At 49.5% G+C, this 15,136-nt stretch overlaps 2 protein-coding genes across 2 annotated transcripts; both read right to left on the bottom strand.

Annotated features, from left to right (window-relative positions):
* Positions 1 to 1,084: 1,084 nt before the first annotated feature.
* LOC139369419 (octapeptide-repeat protein T2-like) lies at positions 1,085 to 2,783 on the bottom strand (the record flags this gene model as incomplete). Its single annotated transcript, XM_071108693.1, has 2 exons — positions 1,085 to 1,129; positions 2,610 to 2,783. Coding segments are annotated over 2 exons (219 nt in total), but the record flags the coding sequence as incomplete, so codon positions are not given.
* Positions 2,784 to 7,691: 4,908 nt separating this feature from the next.
* LOC139369418 (octapeptide-repeat protein T2-like) lies at positions 7,692 to 10,948 on the bottom strand (the record flags this gene model as incomplete). The annotated part of the gene is made up of 3 exons (XM_071108691.1): positions 7,692 to 7,736; positions 8,266 to 8,313; positions 10,856 to 10,948. Coding segments are annotated over 3 exons (186 nt in total), but the record flags the coding sequence as incomplete, so codon positions are not given.
* Between the last annotated feature and the right edge of the window lie 4,188 nt (positions 10,949 to 15,136).

Here is a 15,136-nt window from a genome sequence, read left to right as displayed (position 1 = left end):
CTGCCTCTTTCTCTCTGTCTCTTTCTCTCTGCCTCTTTCTCTCTGCCTCTTTCTCTCTTTCTTTATCTCTCTGCCTCTTTCTCTCTGCCTCTTTCTCTCTGCCTCTTTCTCCCGGCCTCTTTCTCTCTGCCTCTTTCTCTCTGCCTCTTTCTCTCTGCCTCTTTCTCTCTGCCTCTTTCTCTCTGCCTCTTTCTCTCTGCCTCTTTCTCTCTGTCTCTTTCTCTCTGCCTCTTTCTCTCTGCCTCTTTCTGTCTGCCTCTTTCCGACTGCCTCTTTCCGACTGCCTCTTTCTCTCTGCCTCTTTCTCTCTGTCTCTTTCTCCCTGCCTCTTTCCCCCTGCCTCTTTCTCTCTTTCTCTCTGCCTCTTTCTCTCTGCCTCTGTCTCTCTGCCTCTTTCTCTCTGCCTCTTTCTCTCTGCCTCTTTCTCTCTGCCTCTGTCTCTCTGCCTCTTTCTCTCTGTCACTTTCTCTATCTCTCTGCCTCTCTGTCTCTTTCGCTCTGTCTCTGTCTCTTTCTCTCTGTCTCTTTCTCTCTGTCTCTTTCTCTCTGTCTCTTTCTCTCTGTCTCTTTCTCTCTGTCTCTTTCTCTCTGCCTCTTTCTCTCTGCCTCTTTCTCTCTGTCTCTTTCTCTATCTCTCTGTCTCTTTCTCTCTGTCTCTTTCTCTCTGCCTCTTTCTCTCTGCCTCTTTCTCTCTGCCTCTTTCTCTCTGCCTCTTTCTCTCTGTCTCTTTCTCTCTGCCTCTTTCTCTCTGCCTCTTTCTCTCTGCCTCTTTCTCTCTGCCTCTTTCTCTCTGTCTCTTTCTCTCTGTCTCTTTCTCTTTCTCTCTGTCTCTTTCTCTTTCTCTCTGTCTTTTTCTCTCTGACTCTTTCTCTCTGACTCTTTCTCTCTGCCTCTTTCTCACTGCCTCTGTCTCTTTCTCTTTCTCTCTGCCTCTTTCTCTCTGCCTCTTTCTTTCTGTCTCTTTCTCTCTGCCTCTTTCTTTCTCTTTCTCTCTGACTTTTCTCTCTGCCTCTTTCTCACTGCCTCTGTCTCTTTCTCTTTCTCTGCCTCTTTCTCTCTGCCTCTTTCTCTCTGTCTCTTTCTCTCTGCCTCTTTCTCTCTGCCTCTTTCTCTCTGCCTCTTTCTCTCTTTCTTTATCTCTCTGCCTCTTTCTCTCTGCCTCTTTCTCTCTGCCTCTTTCTCCCGGCCTCTTTCTCCCGGCCTCTTTCTCTCTGCCTCTTTCTCTCTGCCTCTTTCTCTCTGCCTCTTTCGCTCTGCCTCTTTCGCTCTGCCTCTTTCTCTCTGCCTCTTTCTCTCTGCCTCTTTCTCTCTGTCTCTTTCTCTCTGCCTCTTTCTCTCTGCCTCTTTCTGTCTGCCTCTTTCCGACTGCCTCTTTCCGACTGCCTCTTTCCGACTGCCTCTTTCCGACTGCCTCTTTCCGACTGCCTCTTTCCGACTGCCTCTTTCTCTCTGTCTCTTTCTCCCTGCCTCTTTCCCCCTGCCTCTTTCTCTCTTTCTCTCTGCCTCTTTCTCTCTGCCTCTGTCTCTCTGCCTCTGTCTCTCTGCCTCTTTCTCTCTGCCTCTTTCTCTCTGCCTCTTTCTCTCTGCCTCTGTCTCTCTGCCTCTGTCTCTCTGCCTCTTTCTCTCTGCCTCTTTCTCTCTTTCTCTCTGCCTCTTTCCCTCTTTCTCTCTGCCTCTTTCTCTCTGCCTCTTTCTCTCTGCCTCTGTCGCTCTGCCTCTTTCTCTCTGTCTCTCTGCCTCTTTCTCTCTGTCTCTCTGCCTCTTTCTCTCTGTCTCTCTGCCTCTTTCTCTCTGTCTCTCTGCCTCTTTCTCTCTGCCTCTTTCTCTCTGCCTCTTTCTCTCTGCCTATTTCTCTCTGCCTCTTTCTCTCTGCCTCTTTCTCTCTGCCTCTTTCTCTCTGCCTCTTTCTCTCTGCCTCTGTCGCTCTGCCTCTTTCTCTCTGTCTCTCTGCCTCTTTCTCTCTGTCTCTCTGCCTCTTTCTCTCTGTCTCTCTGCCTCTTTCTCTCTGTCTCTCTGCCTCTTTCTCTCTGTCTCTCTGCCTCTTTCTCTCTGTCTCTCTGCCTCTTTCTCTCTGACTCTTTCTCTCTGACTCTTTCTCTCTGCCTCTTTCTCACTGCCTCTGTCTCTCTGCCTCTTTCTCTCTGCCTCTTTCTCTCTGCCTCTTTCTCTCTGCCTCTTTCTCTCTGCCTCTTTCTCTCTGCCTCTTTCTTTCTGTCTCTTTCTCTCTGCCTCTTTCTTTCTCTTTCTCTTTCTCTCTGCCTCTTTCTCTCTGCCTCTTTCTCTCTTTCTTTATCGCTCTGTCTCTATCTCTCTGCCTCTTTCTCACTGCCTCTTTCTCTCTGTCACTTTCTCTTTCTCTCTGTCTCTTTCTCTCTGCCTCTTTCTCTCTGCCTCTTTCTCTCTGCCTCTTTCTCTCTGTCACTTTCTCTCTGCCTCTTTCTCTCTGCCTCTTTCTCTCTGCCTCTTTCTCTCTGCCTCTTTCTCTCTGCCTCTTTCTCCCTGCCTCTTTCCCCCTGCCTCTTTCCGTCTGTCTCTTTCTCTCTGTCTCTCTGACTCTTTCTCTCTTTCTCTCTTTCTCTCTGACTCTTTCTCTCTGCCTCTGTCTCTTCCTTTTCTCTCTGCCTCTTTCTCTCTGTCTCTCTGTCTCTTTCTCTTTCTCTCTGCCTCTTTCTCTCTGCCTCTTTCTCTCTGCCTCTTTCTTTCTGTTTCTTTCTCTCTGCCTCTTTCTTTCTCTTTCTCTCTGACTCTTTCTCTCTTTCTCTCTGACTCTTTCTCTCTGACTCTTTCTCTCTGACTCTTTCTCTCTGCCTCTTTCTCTCTGCCTCTGTCTCTTCCTTTTCTCTCTGCCTCTTTCTCTCTGCCTCTTTCTCTCTGCCTCTTTCTGTCTGCCTCTTTCTGTCTGCCTCTTTCTGTCTGCCTCTTTCCGTCTGCCTCTTTCCGTCTGCCTCTTTCCGTCTGCCTCTTTCCGTCTGCCTCTTTCCGTCTGCCTCTTTCCGTCTGCCTCTTTCCGTCTGCCTCTTTCCGTCTGCCTCTTTTCGTCTGCCTCTTTCTCTCTGTCTCTTTCTCCCTGCCTCTTTCCCACTGCCTCTTTCCGTCTGCCTCTTTCTCTCTTTCTCTCTTTCTCTCTGCCTCTTTCTCTCTGCCTCTTTCTCTCTGCCTCTGTCTCTCTGCCTCTGTCTCTCTGCCTCTGTCTCTCTGCCTCTGTCTCTCTGCCTCTGTCTCTCTGCCTCTGTCTCTCTGCCTCTGTCTCTCTGCCTCTTTCTCTCTGCCTCTTTCTCTCTGTCTCTCTGACTCTTTCTCTCTTTCTCTCTGCCTCTTTCCCTCTTTCTCTCTGCCTCTTTCTCTCTGCCTCTTTCTCTTTCTCTCTGTCTCTCTGCCTCTTTCTCTCTGCCTCTTTCTCTCTGCCTCTTTCTCTCTGCCTCTTTCTCTCTGCCTCTTTCTCTCTGTCTCTCTGTCTCTTTCTCTTTCTCTCTGTCTCTTTCTCTCTGCCTCTTTCTCTGCCTCTTTCTCTCTCTCTCTTTCTCTCTTTCTCTCTGCCTCTTTCTCTCTGTCACTTTCTCTATCGCTCTATCTCTCTGCCTCTCTGTCTCTTTCGCTCTGTCTCTTTCTCTATCTCTCTGCCTCTTTCTCTCTGCCTCTTTCCCTCTTTCTCTCTGCCTCTTTCTCTCTGCCTCTTTCTCTCTGTCTCTTTCTCTCTGCCTCTGTCTCTTTCTCTCTTTCTCTCTGCCTCTTTCTCTCTGCCTCTTTCTCTCTGCCTCTTTCTCTCTCTTTCTGTCTCTCTCTCTCTTTCTCTCTGCCTCTTTCTCTCTATCTCTCTGTCTCTTTCTCTCTGTCTCTTTCTCTCTGTCTCTTTCTCTCTGTCTCTTTCTCTCTGTCTCTTTCTCTCTGCCTCTTTCTCTCTGCCTCTTTCTCTCTGTCTCTTTCTCTCTGCCTCTTTCTCTCTGCCTCTTTCTCTCTGACTCTTTCTCACTGCCTCTTTCTCTCTGTCTCTTTCTCTATCGCTCTGCCTCTTTCTCTCTGCCTCTTTCTCTCTGCCTCTTTCTTTCTGTCTCTTTCTCTCTGCTTCTTTCTTTCTCTTTCTCTCTGACTCTTTCTCTCTGCCTCTTTCTCTCTGCCTCTTTCTCTCTGCCTCTTTCTCTCTGCCTCTTTCTCTCTGCCTCTTTCTCTCTGCCTCTTTCTCTCTGCCTCTTTCTCCCGGCCTCTTTCTCTCTGCCTCTTTCTCTCTGCCTCTTTCTCTCTGCCTCTTTCTCTCTGCCTCTTTCTCTCTGCCTCTTTCTCTCTGTCTCTTTCTCTCTGCCTCTTTCTCTCTGCCTCTTTCTCTCTGCCTCTTTCTCTCTGCCTCTTTCTCTCTGCCTCTTTCCCTCTGCCTCTTTCCCTCTGCCTCTTTCCCTCTGCCTCTTTCCCTCTGCCTCTTTCCCTCTGCCTCTTTCCGTCTGCCTCTTTCCGACTGCCTCTTTCCGTCTGCCTCTTTCTCTCTGCCTCTTTCCGTCTGCCTCTTTCTCTCTTTCTCTCTGCCTCTTTCTCTCTGCCTCTTTCTCTCTGCCTCTGTCTCTCTGCCTCTGTCTCTCTGCCTCTTTCTCTCTGCCTCTGTCTCTCTGCCTCTTTCTCTCTGCCTCTTTCTCTCTGTCTCTCTGACTCTTTCTCTCTTTCTCTCTGCCTCTTTCCCTCTTTCTCTCTGCCTCTTTCTCTCTGCCTCTTTCTCTCTGCCTCTGTCTCTCTGCCTCTGTCTCTTTCTCTCTGTCTCTCTTAGCCTCTTTCTCTCTGTCTCTCTGCCTCTTTCTCTCTGCCTCTTTCTCTCTGCCTCTTTCTCTCTGCCTCTTTCTCTCTGCCTCTTTCTCTCTGCCTCTTTCTCTCTGCCTCTTTCTCTCTGCCTCTTTCTCTCTGTCTCTTTCTCTCTGCCTCTGTCTCTTTCTCTCTGTCTCTCTGCCTCTTTCTCTCTGCCTCTTTCTCTCTGCCTCTGTCTCTTTCTCTCTGTCTCTCTGCCTCTTTCTCTCTGTCTCTTTCTCTCTGCCTCTTTCTCTGCCTCTTTCTCTCTTTCTCTCTGTCTCTTTCTCTTTCTCTCTGCCTCTTTCTCTCTGCCTCTTTCTCTCTGTCTCTCTCTTTCTCTCTGTCTTTTTCTCTCTGACTCTTTCTCTCTGACTCTTTCTCTCTGCCTCTTTCTCACTGCCTCTGTCTCTTTCTCTCTTTCTCTTTCTCTCTGCCTCTTTCTCTCTGCCTCTTTCTCTCTGCCTCTTTCTTTCTGTCTCTTTCTCTCTGCCTCTTTCTTTCTCTTTCTCTCTGACTCTTTCTCTCTGCCTCTTTCTCTCTGCCTCTTTCTCTCTTTCTTTATCGCTCTGTCTCTATCTCTCTGCCTCTTTCTCACTGCCTCTTTCTCTCTGTCACTTTCTCTTTCTCTCTGCCTCTTTCTCTCTGCCTCTTTCTCTCTGTCACTTTCTCCCGGCCTCTTTCTCTCTGCCTCTTTCTCTCTGCCTCTTTCTCTCTGCCTCTTTCTCTCTGCCTCTTTCTCTCTGCCTCTTTCTCTCTGCCTCTTTCTCCCTGCCTCTTTCCCCCTGCCTCTTTCTCTCTTTCTCTCTGCCTCTTTCTCTCTGCCTCTTTCTCTCTTTCTCTCTGCCTCTTTCTCTCTGCCTCTTTCTCTCTGCCTCTTTCTCTCTGCCTCTTTCTCTCTGCCTCTTTCTCTCTGCCTCTGTCTCTCTGCCTCTTTCTCTCTGCCTCTTTCTCTCTGCCTCTTTCTCTCTGCCTCTGTCTCTCTGTCTCTCTGTCTCTTTCTCTTTCTCTCTGCCTCTTTCTCTCTGCCTCTTTCTCTCTGCCTCTTTCTTTCTGTCTCTTTCTCTCTGCCTCTTTCTTTCTCTTTCTCTCTGACTCTTTCTCTCTGACTCTTTCTCTCTGTCTCTTCCTTTTCTCTCTGCCTCTTTCTCTCTGCCTCTTTCTCTCTGTCTCTTTCTCTTTCTCTCTGCCTCTTTCTCTCTGCCTCTTTCTCTCTGCCTCTTTCTTTCTGTCTCTTTCTCTCTGCCTCTTTCTTTCTCTTTCTCTCTGACTCTTTCTCTCTGACTCTTTCTCTCTGACTCTTTCTCTCTGCCTCTTTCTCTCTTTCTTTATCTCTCTGCCTCTTTCTCTCTGCCTCTTTCTCCCGGCCTCTTTCTCTCTGCCTCTTTCTCTCTGCCTCTTTCTCTCTGCCTCTTTCTCTCTGCCTCTTTCTCTCTGCCTCTTTCTCTCTGTCTCTTTCTCTCTGCCTCTTTCTCTCTGCCTCTTTCTCTCTGCCTCTTTCCGACTGCCTCTTTCCGACTGCCTCTTTCCGACTGCCTCTTTCCGACTGCCTCTTTCCGACTGCCTCTTTCCGTCTGCCTCTTTCCGTCTGCCTCTTTCTCTCTGCCTCTTTCTCTCTGTCTCTTTCTCCCTGCCTCTTTCCGTCTGCCTCTTTCCGTCTGCCTCTTTCTCTCTTTCTCTCTGCCTCTTTCTCTCTGCCTCTGTCTCTCTGCCTCTGTCTCTCTGCCTCTGTCTCTCTGCCTCTTTCTCTCTGCCTCTTTCTCTCTGCCTCTGTCTCTCTGCCTCTTTCTCTCTGCCTCTTTCTCTCTGCCTCTTTCTCTCTGCCTCTTTCTCTCTGTCTCTCTGACTCTTTCTCTCTTTCTCTCTGCCTCTTTCCCTCTTTCTCTCTGCCTCTTTCTCTCTGCCTCTTTCTCTCTGCCTCTGTCTCTCTGCCTCTTTCTCTCTGTCTCTCTGCCTCTTTCTCTCTGTCTCTCTGCCTCTTTCTCTCTGCCTCTTTCTCTCTGCCTCTTTCTCTCTGCCTCTTTCTCTCTTTCTCTCTGCCTCTTTCCCTCTTTCTCTCTGCCTCTTTCTCTCTGCCTCTCTCTCTGCCTCTGTCTCTCTGCCTCTTTCTCTCTGTCTCTCTGCCTCTTTCTCTCTGCCTCTTTCTCTCTGCCTCTTTCTCTCTGCCTCTTTCTCTCTGCCTCTGTCTCTCTGCCTCTGTCTCTCTGCCTCTTTCTCTCTGCCTCTTTCTCTCTGCCTCTTTCTCTCTGCCTCTTTCTCTCTGCCTCTTTCTCTCTGCCTCTTTCTCACTGCCTCTGTCTCTTTCTCTTTCTCTTTCTCTCTGTCTTTTTCTCTCTGACTCTTTCTCTCTGACTCTTTCTCTCTGACTCTTTCTCTCTGACTCTTTCTCTCTGCCTCTTTCTCTCTGCCTCTTTCTCTCTGCCTCTTTCTCTCTGCCTCTTTCTCTCTTTCTCTTTCTCTCTGTCTTTTTCTCTCTGACTCTTTCTCTCTGACTCTTTCTCTCTGACTCTTTCTCTCTGACTCTTTCTCTCTGCCTCTTTCTCTCTGCCTCTTTCTCTCTGCCTCTTTCTCTCTGCCTCTTTCTCTCTGTCTCTTTCTCTCTGCCTCTTTCTCTCTGCCTCTTTCTCTCTGCCTCTTTCTCTCTGTCTCTTTCTCTTTCTCTCTGTCTTTTTCTCTCTGACTCTTTCTCTCTGACTCTTTCTCTCGGACTCTTTCTCTCTGACTCTTTCTCTCTGACTCTTTCTCTCTGCCTCTTTCTCTCTGCCTCTTTCTCTCTCTTTCTGTCTCTCTCTCTCTTTCTCTCTGACTCTTTCTCTCTGACTCTTTCTCACTGCCTCTTTCTCACTGCCTCTTTCTCTCTGTCTCTTTCTCTCTGCCTCTTTCTCTCTGACTCTTTCTCTCTGCCTCTTTCTCACTGCCTCTTTCTCTCTGTCTCTTTCTCTATCGCTCTGCCTCTTTCTCTCTGCCTCTTTCTTTCTGTCTCTTTCTCTCTGCTTCTTTCTTTCTCTTTCTCTCTGACTCTTTCTCTCTGCCTCTTTCTCTCTGCCTCTTTCTCTCTGCCTCTTTCTCTCTGCCTCTTTCTCCCGGCCTCTTTCCCTCTGCCTCTTTCCGTCTGCCTCTTTCCGTCTGCCTCTTTCCGTCTGCCTCTTTCCGTCTGCCTCTTTCTCTCTGCCTCTTTCCGTCTGCCTCTTTCTCTCTTTCTCTCTGCCTCTTTCTCTCTGCCTCTGTCTCTCTGCCTCTGTCTCTCTGCCTCTGTCTCTCTGCCTCTGTCTCTCTGCCTCTGTCTCTCTGCCTCTTTCTCTCTGCCTCTGTCTCTCTGCCTCTGTCTCTCTGCCTCTTTCTCTCTGTCTCTCTGACTCTTTCTCTCTGTCTCTCTGCCTCTTTCTCTCTGTCTCTCTGCCTCTTTCTCTCTGCCTCTTTCTCTCTGCCTCTTTCTCTCTGCCTCTTTCTCTCTGCCTCTTTCTCTCTGCCTCTTTCTCTCTGCCTCTTTCTCTCTGCCTCTGTCTCTTTCTCTCTGTCTCTCTGCCTCTTTCTCTCTGCCTCTTTCTCTCTGCCTCTGTCTCTTTCTCTCTGTCTCTCTGCCTCTTTCTCTCTGTCTCTTTCTCTCTGCCTCTTTCTCTGCCTCTTTCTCTCTGTCTCTTTCTCTTTCTCTCTGCCTCTTTCTCTCTGCCTCTTTCTCTCTGCCTCTTTCTCTCTGCCTCTTTCTCTCTGTCTCTTTCTCTTTCTCTCTGTCTTTTTCTCTCTGACTCTTTCTCTCTGACTCTTTCTCTCTGACTCTTTCTCTCTGACTCTTTCTCTTTGCCTCTTTCTCTCTGCCTCTTTCTCTCTGCCTCTTTCTCTCTGCCTCTTTCTCTCTGCCTCTTTCTCTCTGTCTCTTTCTCTCTGACTCTTTCTCTCTGCCTCTTTCTCTCTGCCTCTTTCTTTCTGTCTCTTTCTCTCTGCCTCTTTCTTTCTCTTTCTCTCTGACTCTTTCTCTCTGACTCTTTCTCTCTTTCTTTATCGCTCTGTCTCTATCTCTCTGCCTCTTTCTCTCTGTCTCTTTCTCTCTGTCTCTTTCTCTTTCTCTCTGCCTCTTTCTCTCTGCCTCTTTCTCTCTGCCTCTTTCTTTCTGTCTCTTTCTCTCTGCCTCTTTCTTTCTCTTTCTCTCTGACTCTTTCTCTCTGACTCTTTCTCTCTGCCTCTTTCTCTCTGCCTCTTTCTCTCTTTCTTTATCGCTCTGTCTCTATCTCTCTGCCTCTTTCTCACTGCCTCTTTCTCTCTGACTCTTTCTCTCTGACTCTTTCTCTCTGCCTCTTTCTCTCTGCCTCTTTCTCTCTTTCTTTATCGCTCTGTCTCTATCTCTCTGCCTCTTTCTCACTGCCTCTTTCTCTCTGACTCTTTCTCTCTGTCTCTATCTCTCTGCCTCTTTCTCTCTGCCTCTTTCTCTCTGTCACTTTCTCCCGGCCTCTTTCTCTCTGCCTCTTTCTCTCTGCCTCTTTCTCTCTGCCTCTTTCTCCCTGCCTCTTTCCGTCTGTCTCTTTCCGTCTGTCTCTTTCTCTCTGTCTCTCTGACTCTTTCTCTCTTTCTCTCTGTCTCTCTGTCTCTTTCTCTTTCTCTCTGCCTCTTTTTCTCTGCCTCTTTCTCTCTGCCTCTTTCTTTCTGTCTCTTTCTCTCTGCCTCTTTCTTTCTCTTTCTTTTTGACTCTTTCTCTCTTTCTCTCTGACTCTTTCTCTCTGCCTCTTTCTCTCTGCCTCTTTCTCTCTGCCTCTGTCTCTTCCTTTTCTCTCTGCCTCTTTCTCTCTGCCTCTTTCTCTCTGTCTCTCTGTCTCTTTCTCTCTGCCTCTTTCTCTCTGCCTCTTTCTCTCTGCCTCTTTCTCTCTGCCTCTTTCTCTCTGCCTCTTTCTCTCTGCCTCTTTCTCTCTGCCTCTTTCTCTCTGCCTCTTTCTGTCTGCCTCTTTCCGTCTGCCTCTTTCCGTCTGCCTCTTTCCGTCTGCCTCTTTCTCGTCTGCCTCTTTCCGTCTTCGCCTGCCCTCCGTCTGCCTCTTTCCGTCTGCCTCTTTCGCCTGCCTCTTTCGCTGCTCTTCCTCGTTTCTCCGCTGCCTCTTTCCGTCTGCCCTTCGTCTGCTCTCTCCGCCGCCCTCCGTCCGCCTCCTCCGTCCGCCCCTTCCGTCTGTCTCTCCGCCGCCCCTTTCCGTCTGCCTCTTTCCGTCTGCCCTTCCGTCTGCCTCCTTCCGTCTGCCCCTCCGCTGCCTCTTTCCGCTCGCTCCTCTCCGCCGTCCCTCTCCGCTGCCCCTTCGTCTGCCTCTCCGCCTCCCTTCGTCTGCCTCTTTCCGTCTGCCTCTTTCCGTCTGCCTCTTCGTCCGCCTCTTCGCTGCCTCTTTCTCTCTGCCTCTTTCTCCCTGCCTCTTTCCTCTCTCTTCCCCTCTGCCTCTTTCTCTCTGCCTCTTTCTCTCTGCCTCTTTCTCTCTGCCTCTTTCTCTCTGCCTCTTTCTCTCTGCCTCTGTCTCTCTGCCTCTGTCTCTCTGCCTCTTTCTCTCTGCCTCTTTCTCTCTGCCTCTTTCTCTCTGCCTCTTTCTCTCTGCCTCTTTCTCTCTGCCTCTGTCTCTCTGCCTCTGTCTCTCTGCCTCTTTCTCTCTGCCTCTTTCTCTCTGTCTCTCTGACTCTTTCTCTCTTTCTCTCTGCCTCTTTCCCTCTGCCTCTTTCTCTCTGCCTCTTTCTCTCTGCCTCTGTCTCTCTGCCTCTGTCTCTTTCTCTCTGTCTCTCTGCCTCTTTCTCTCTGCCTCTTTCTCTGCCTCTTTCTCTCTCTCTCTTTCTCTCTGTCTCTTTCTCTTTCTCTCTGTCTTTTTCTCTCTGACTCTTTCTCTCTGCCTCTTTCTCTCTGTCACTTTCTCTATCGCTCTATCTCTCTGCCTCTCTGTCTCTTTCGCTCTGTCTCTTATCTCTCTGTCTCTTTCTCTCTGTCTCTTTCTCTCTGTCTCTTTCTCTCTGCCTCTTTCTCTCTGCCTCTTTCTCTCTGCCTCTTTCTCTCTGCCTCTTTCTCTCTGCCTCTTTCTCTCTCTTTCTGTCTCTCTCTCTCTTTCTCTCTGACTCTTTCTCTCTGACTCTTTCTCACTGCCTCTTTCTCACTGCCTCTTTCTCTCTGTCTCTTTCTCTCTGCCTCTTTCTCTCTGACTCTTTCTCTCTGCCTCTTTCTCACTGCCTCTTTCTCTCTGTCTCTTTCTCTATCGCTCTGCCTCTTTCTCTCTGCCTCTTTCTTTCTGTCTCTTTCTCTCTGCTTCTTTCTTTCTCTTTCTCTCTGACTCTTTCTCTCTGCCTCTTTCTCTCTGCCTCTTTCTCTCTGCCTCTTTCTCTCTGCCTCTTTCTCTCTGCCTCTCTGTGCTTTCTCTGCCTCTTTCCGTCTGCCTCTTTCCGTCTGTCCCTCCCGTCTGCCTCTTTCCGACTGCCCTTCTGCCTTTCCGTCTGCTCTTTCTCTCTGCCTCTTTCCGTCTGCCTCTTTCTCTCTTTCTCTCTGCCTCTTTCTCTCTGCCTCTTTCTCTCTGCCTCTGTCTCTCTGCCTCTGTCTCTCTGCCTCTGTCTCTCTGCCTCTGTCTCTCTGCCTCTGTCTCTCTGCCTCTTTCTCTCTGCCTCTTTCTCTCTGCCTCTGTCTCTCTGCCTCTTTCTCTCTGCCTCTTTCTCTCTGTCTCTCTGACTCTTTCTCTCTGTCTCTCTGCCTCTGTCTCTCTGCCTCTGTCTCTCTGCCTCTTTCTCTCTGCCTCTTTCTCTCTGCCTCTTTCTCTCTGCCTCTTTCTCTCTGCCTCTTTCTCTCTGCCTCTTTCTCCCTGCCTCTTTCTCCCTGCCTCTTTCCCCCTGCCTCTTTCTCTCTTTCTCTCTGCCTCTTTCTCTCTGCCTCTTTCTCTCTGCCTCTTTCTCTCTGCCTCTTTCTCTCTGCCTCTTTCTCTCTGCCTCTTTCTCTCTGTCACTTTCTCCCGGCCTCTTTCTCTCTGCCTCTTTCTCTCTGCCTCTTTCTCCCTGCCTCTTTCTCCCTGCCTCTTTCCCCCTGCCTCTTTCTCTCTTTCTCTCTGCCTCTTTCTCTCTGCCTCTTTCGCTCTGTCTCTTTCTCTCTGCCTTTTTCGCTCTGCCTCTTTCTCTCTGCCTCTTTCTTTCTGTCTCTTTCTCTCTGCCTCTTTCTTTCTCTTTCTCTCTTTCTTTATCTCTCTGCCTCTTTCTCTCTGCCTCTTTCTCCCGGCCTCTTTCTCCCGGCCTCTTTCTCTCTGCCTCTTTCCGTCTGCCTCTTTCCGTCTGCCTCTTTCCGACTGCCTCTTTCCGACTGCCTCTTTCCGACTGCCTCTTTCCGACTGCCTCTTTCCGACTGCCTCTTTCTCTCTGCCTCTTTCCCCCTGCCTCTTTCTCTCTGCCTCTGTCTCTCTGCCTCTGTCTCTCTGTCTCTCTGCCTCTGTCTCTCTTTCTCTCTGCCTCTTTCTCTCTGTCTCTTTCTCTCTGCCTCTTTCTGTCTGCCTCTTTCCGACTGCCTCTTTCCGACTGCCTCTTTCCGACTGCCTCTTTCCGTCTGCCTCTTTCTCTCTGCCTCTTTCTCTCTGTCTCTTTCTCCCTGCCTCTTTCCCCCTGCCTCTTTCCGTCTGCCTCTTTCTCTATTTCTCTCTGCCTCTTTCTCTCTGCCTCTGTCTCTCTGCCTCTGTCTCTCTGCCTCTTTCTCTCTGCCTCTTTCTCTCTGCCTCTTTCTCTCTGCCTCTTTCTCTCTGTCTCTCTGCCTCTGTCTCTCTGCCTCTGTCTCTCTGCCTCTTTCTCTCTGCCTCTTTCTCTCTGCCTCTCTGACTCTTTCTCTCTTTCTCTCTGCCTCTTTCCCTCTTTCTCTCTGCCTCTTTCTCTCTGCCTCTTTCTCTCTGCCTCTGTCTCTCTGCCTCTGTCTCTTTCTCTCTGTCTCTTTCTCTCTGTCTCTCTGCCTCTTTCTCTCTGCCTCTTTCTCTCTGCCTCTTTCTCTCTGCCTCTTTCTCTCTGTCTCTTTCTCTCTGTCTCTGTCTCTTTCTCTCTTTCTCTCTGCCTCTTTCTCTGCCTCTTTCTCTCTCTCTCTTTCTCTCTGTCTCTTTCTCTTTCTCTCTGTCTTTTTCTCTCTGACTCTTTCTCTCTGCCTCTTTCTCTCTGTCACTTTCTCTATCGCTCTATCTCTCTGCCTCTCTGTCTCTTTCGCTCTGTCTCTTTCTCTATCTCTCTGTCTCTTTCTCTCTGTCTCTTTCTCTCTGTCTCTTTCTCTCTGCCTCTTTCTCTCTGTCTCTTTCTCTCTGCCTCTTTCTCTCTGCCTCTTTCTCTCTGCCTCTTTCTCTCTCTTTCTGTCTCTCTCTCTCTTTCTCTCTGCCTCTTTCTCTCTCTACTCTTTCTCCCTGCCTCTTTCTCACTGCCTCTTTCTCTCTGTCCCTCTCTCTGCCTCTTTCTCTCCTACTCTCTCTCTGCCTCTTTCTCACTGCCTCTTTCTCTCTGTCTCTTTCTCTATCGCTCTGCCTCTTTCTCTCTGCCTCTTTCTCTCTGCCTCTTTCTTTCTGTCTCTTTCTCTCTGCTTCTTTCTTTCTCTTTCTCTCTGACTCTTTCTCTCTGCCTCTTTCTCTCTGCCTCTTTCTCTGCCCTCTCTCTGCCCTCTCTCTGCCTCTTCTCTGCGTCTCTCTCCCGGCCTCTTCTCTGCCTCCGCCGCCCCTTCCGCCGCCCCTCCGACTGCCCCTCCCGACTGCCCTCTCTCCGCTGCCCCGTCTGCCTCTTCTCTGCCCTTCTCCTGCCTCTTCTCTCTCTCTCTGCCCCTCTCTCTGCCTCTTTCTCTCTGCCTCTTTCTCTCTGCCTCTGTCTCTCTGCCTCTGTCTCTCTGCCTCTGTCTCTCTGCCTCTGTCTCTCTGCCTCTGTCTCTCTGCCTCTGTCTCTCTGCCTCTGTCTCTCTGCCTCTTTCTCTCTGCCTCTGTCTCTCTGCCTCTTTCTCTCTGCCTCTTTCTCTCTGCCTCTTTCTCTCTGCCTCTGTCTCTCTGCCTCTGTCTCTTTCTCTCTGTCTCTCTGCCTCTTTCTCTCTGTCTCTCTGCCTCTTTCTCTCTGCCTCTTTCTCTCTGCCTCTTTCTCTCTGCCTCTTTCTCTCTGCCTCTTTCTCTCTGCCTCTGTCTCTTTCTCTCTGTCTCTCTGCCTCTTTCTCTCTGCCTCTTTCTCTCTGCCTCTGTCTCTTTCTCTCTGCCTCTGTCTCTTTCTCTCTGTCTCTCTGCCTCTTTCTCTCTGCCTCTTTCTCTCTGTCTCTTTCTCTCTGCCTCTTTCTCTGCCTCTTTCTCTCTGTCTCTTTCTCTTTCTCTCTGCCTCTTTCTCTCTGTCTCTTTCTCTCTGTCTTTTTCTCTCTGACTCTTTCTCTCTGACTCTTTCTCTCTGCCTCTTTCTCACTGCCTCTGTCTCTTTCTCTTTCTTTCTGTCTCTTTCTCTCTGCCTCTTTCTTTCTCTTTCTCTCTGCCTCTTTCTCTCTGCCTCTTTCTCACTGCCTCTGTCTCTTTCTCTTTCTCTCTGCCTCTTTCTCACTGCCTCTTTCTCTCTGTCACTTTCTCTTTCTCTCTGCCTCTTTCTCTCTGCCTCTTTCTCTCTGCCTCTTTCTCTCTGTCACTTTCTCCCGGCCTCTTTCTCTCTGCCTCTTTCTCTCTGCCTCTTTCTCTCTGCCTCTTTCTCTCTGTCACTTTCTCCCTGCCTCTTTCTCCCTGCCTCTTTCCCCCTGCCTCTTTCCGTCTGCCTCTTTCCCTCTGTCTCTTTCTCTCTGTCTCTCTGACTCTTTCTCTCTTTCTCTCTGCCTCTTTCTCTCTGCCTCTTTCTCACTGCCTCTGTCTCTTTCTCTCTGTCTCTTTCTCTTTCTCTCTGCCTCTTTCTCTCTGCCTCTTTCTCTCTGCCTCTTTCTTTCTGTCTCTTTCTCTCTGCCTCTTTCTTTCTCTTTCTCTCTGCCTCTTTCTCTCTGCCTCTTTCTCTCTGCCTCTTTCTCTCTGCCTCTTTCTCTCTGCCTCTTTCTCTCTGCCTCTTTCTCTCTGCCTCTTTCTTTCTGTCTCTTTCTCTCTGCCTCTTTCTTTCTCTTTCTCTCTGACTCTTTCTCTCTGCCTCTTTCTCACTGCCTCTTTCTCTCTGTCACTTTCTCTTTCTCTCTGCCTCTTTCTCTCTGCCTCTTTCTCTCTGCCTCTTTCTCTCTGTCACTTTCTCCCGGCCTCTTTCTCTCTGCCTCTTTCTCTCTGCCTCTTTCTCTCTGCCTCTTTCTCTCTGCCTCTTTCTCTCTGCCTCTTTCTCTCTGCCTCTTTCTCTCTGTCACTTTCTCCCTGCCTCTTTCTCTCTGCCTCTTTCTCTCTGCCTCTTTCTCCCTGCCTCTTTCCCCCTGCCTAGCAACACCAACTGTAACCAAGTACATGCA

This window comes from Oncorhynchus clarkii, chromosome 17 (assembly GCF_045791955.1).
Source record: "Oncorhynchus clarkii lewisi isolate Uvic-CL-2024 chromosome 17, UVic_Ocla_1.0, whole genome shotgun sequence".
Taxonomy (NCBI): domain Eukaryota; kingdom Metazoa; phylum Chordata; class Actinopteri; order Salmoniformes; family Salmonidae; genus Oncorhynchus; species Oncorhynchus clarkii.
Note: the sequence above shows the minus strand (reverse complement) of the source record. Positions and strands in the feature narration are given on the sequence as shown.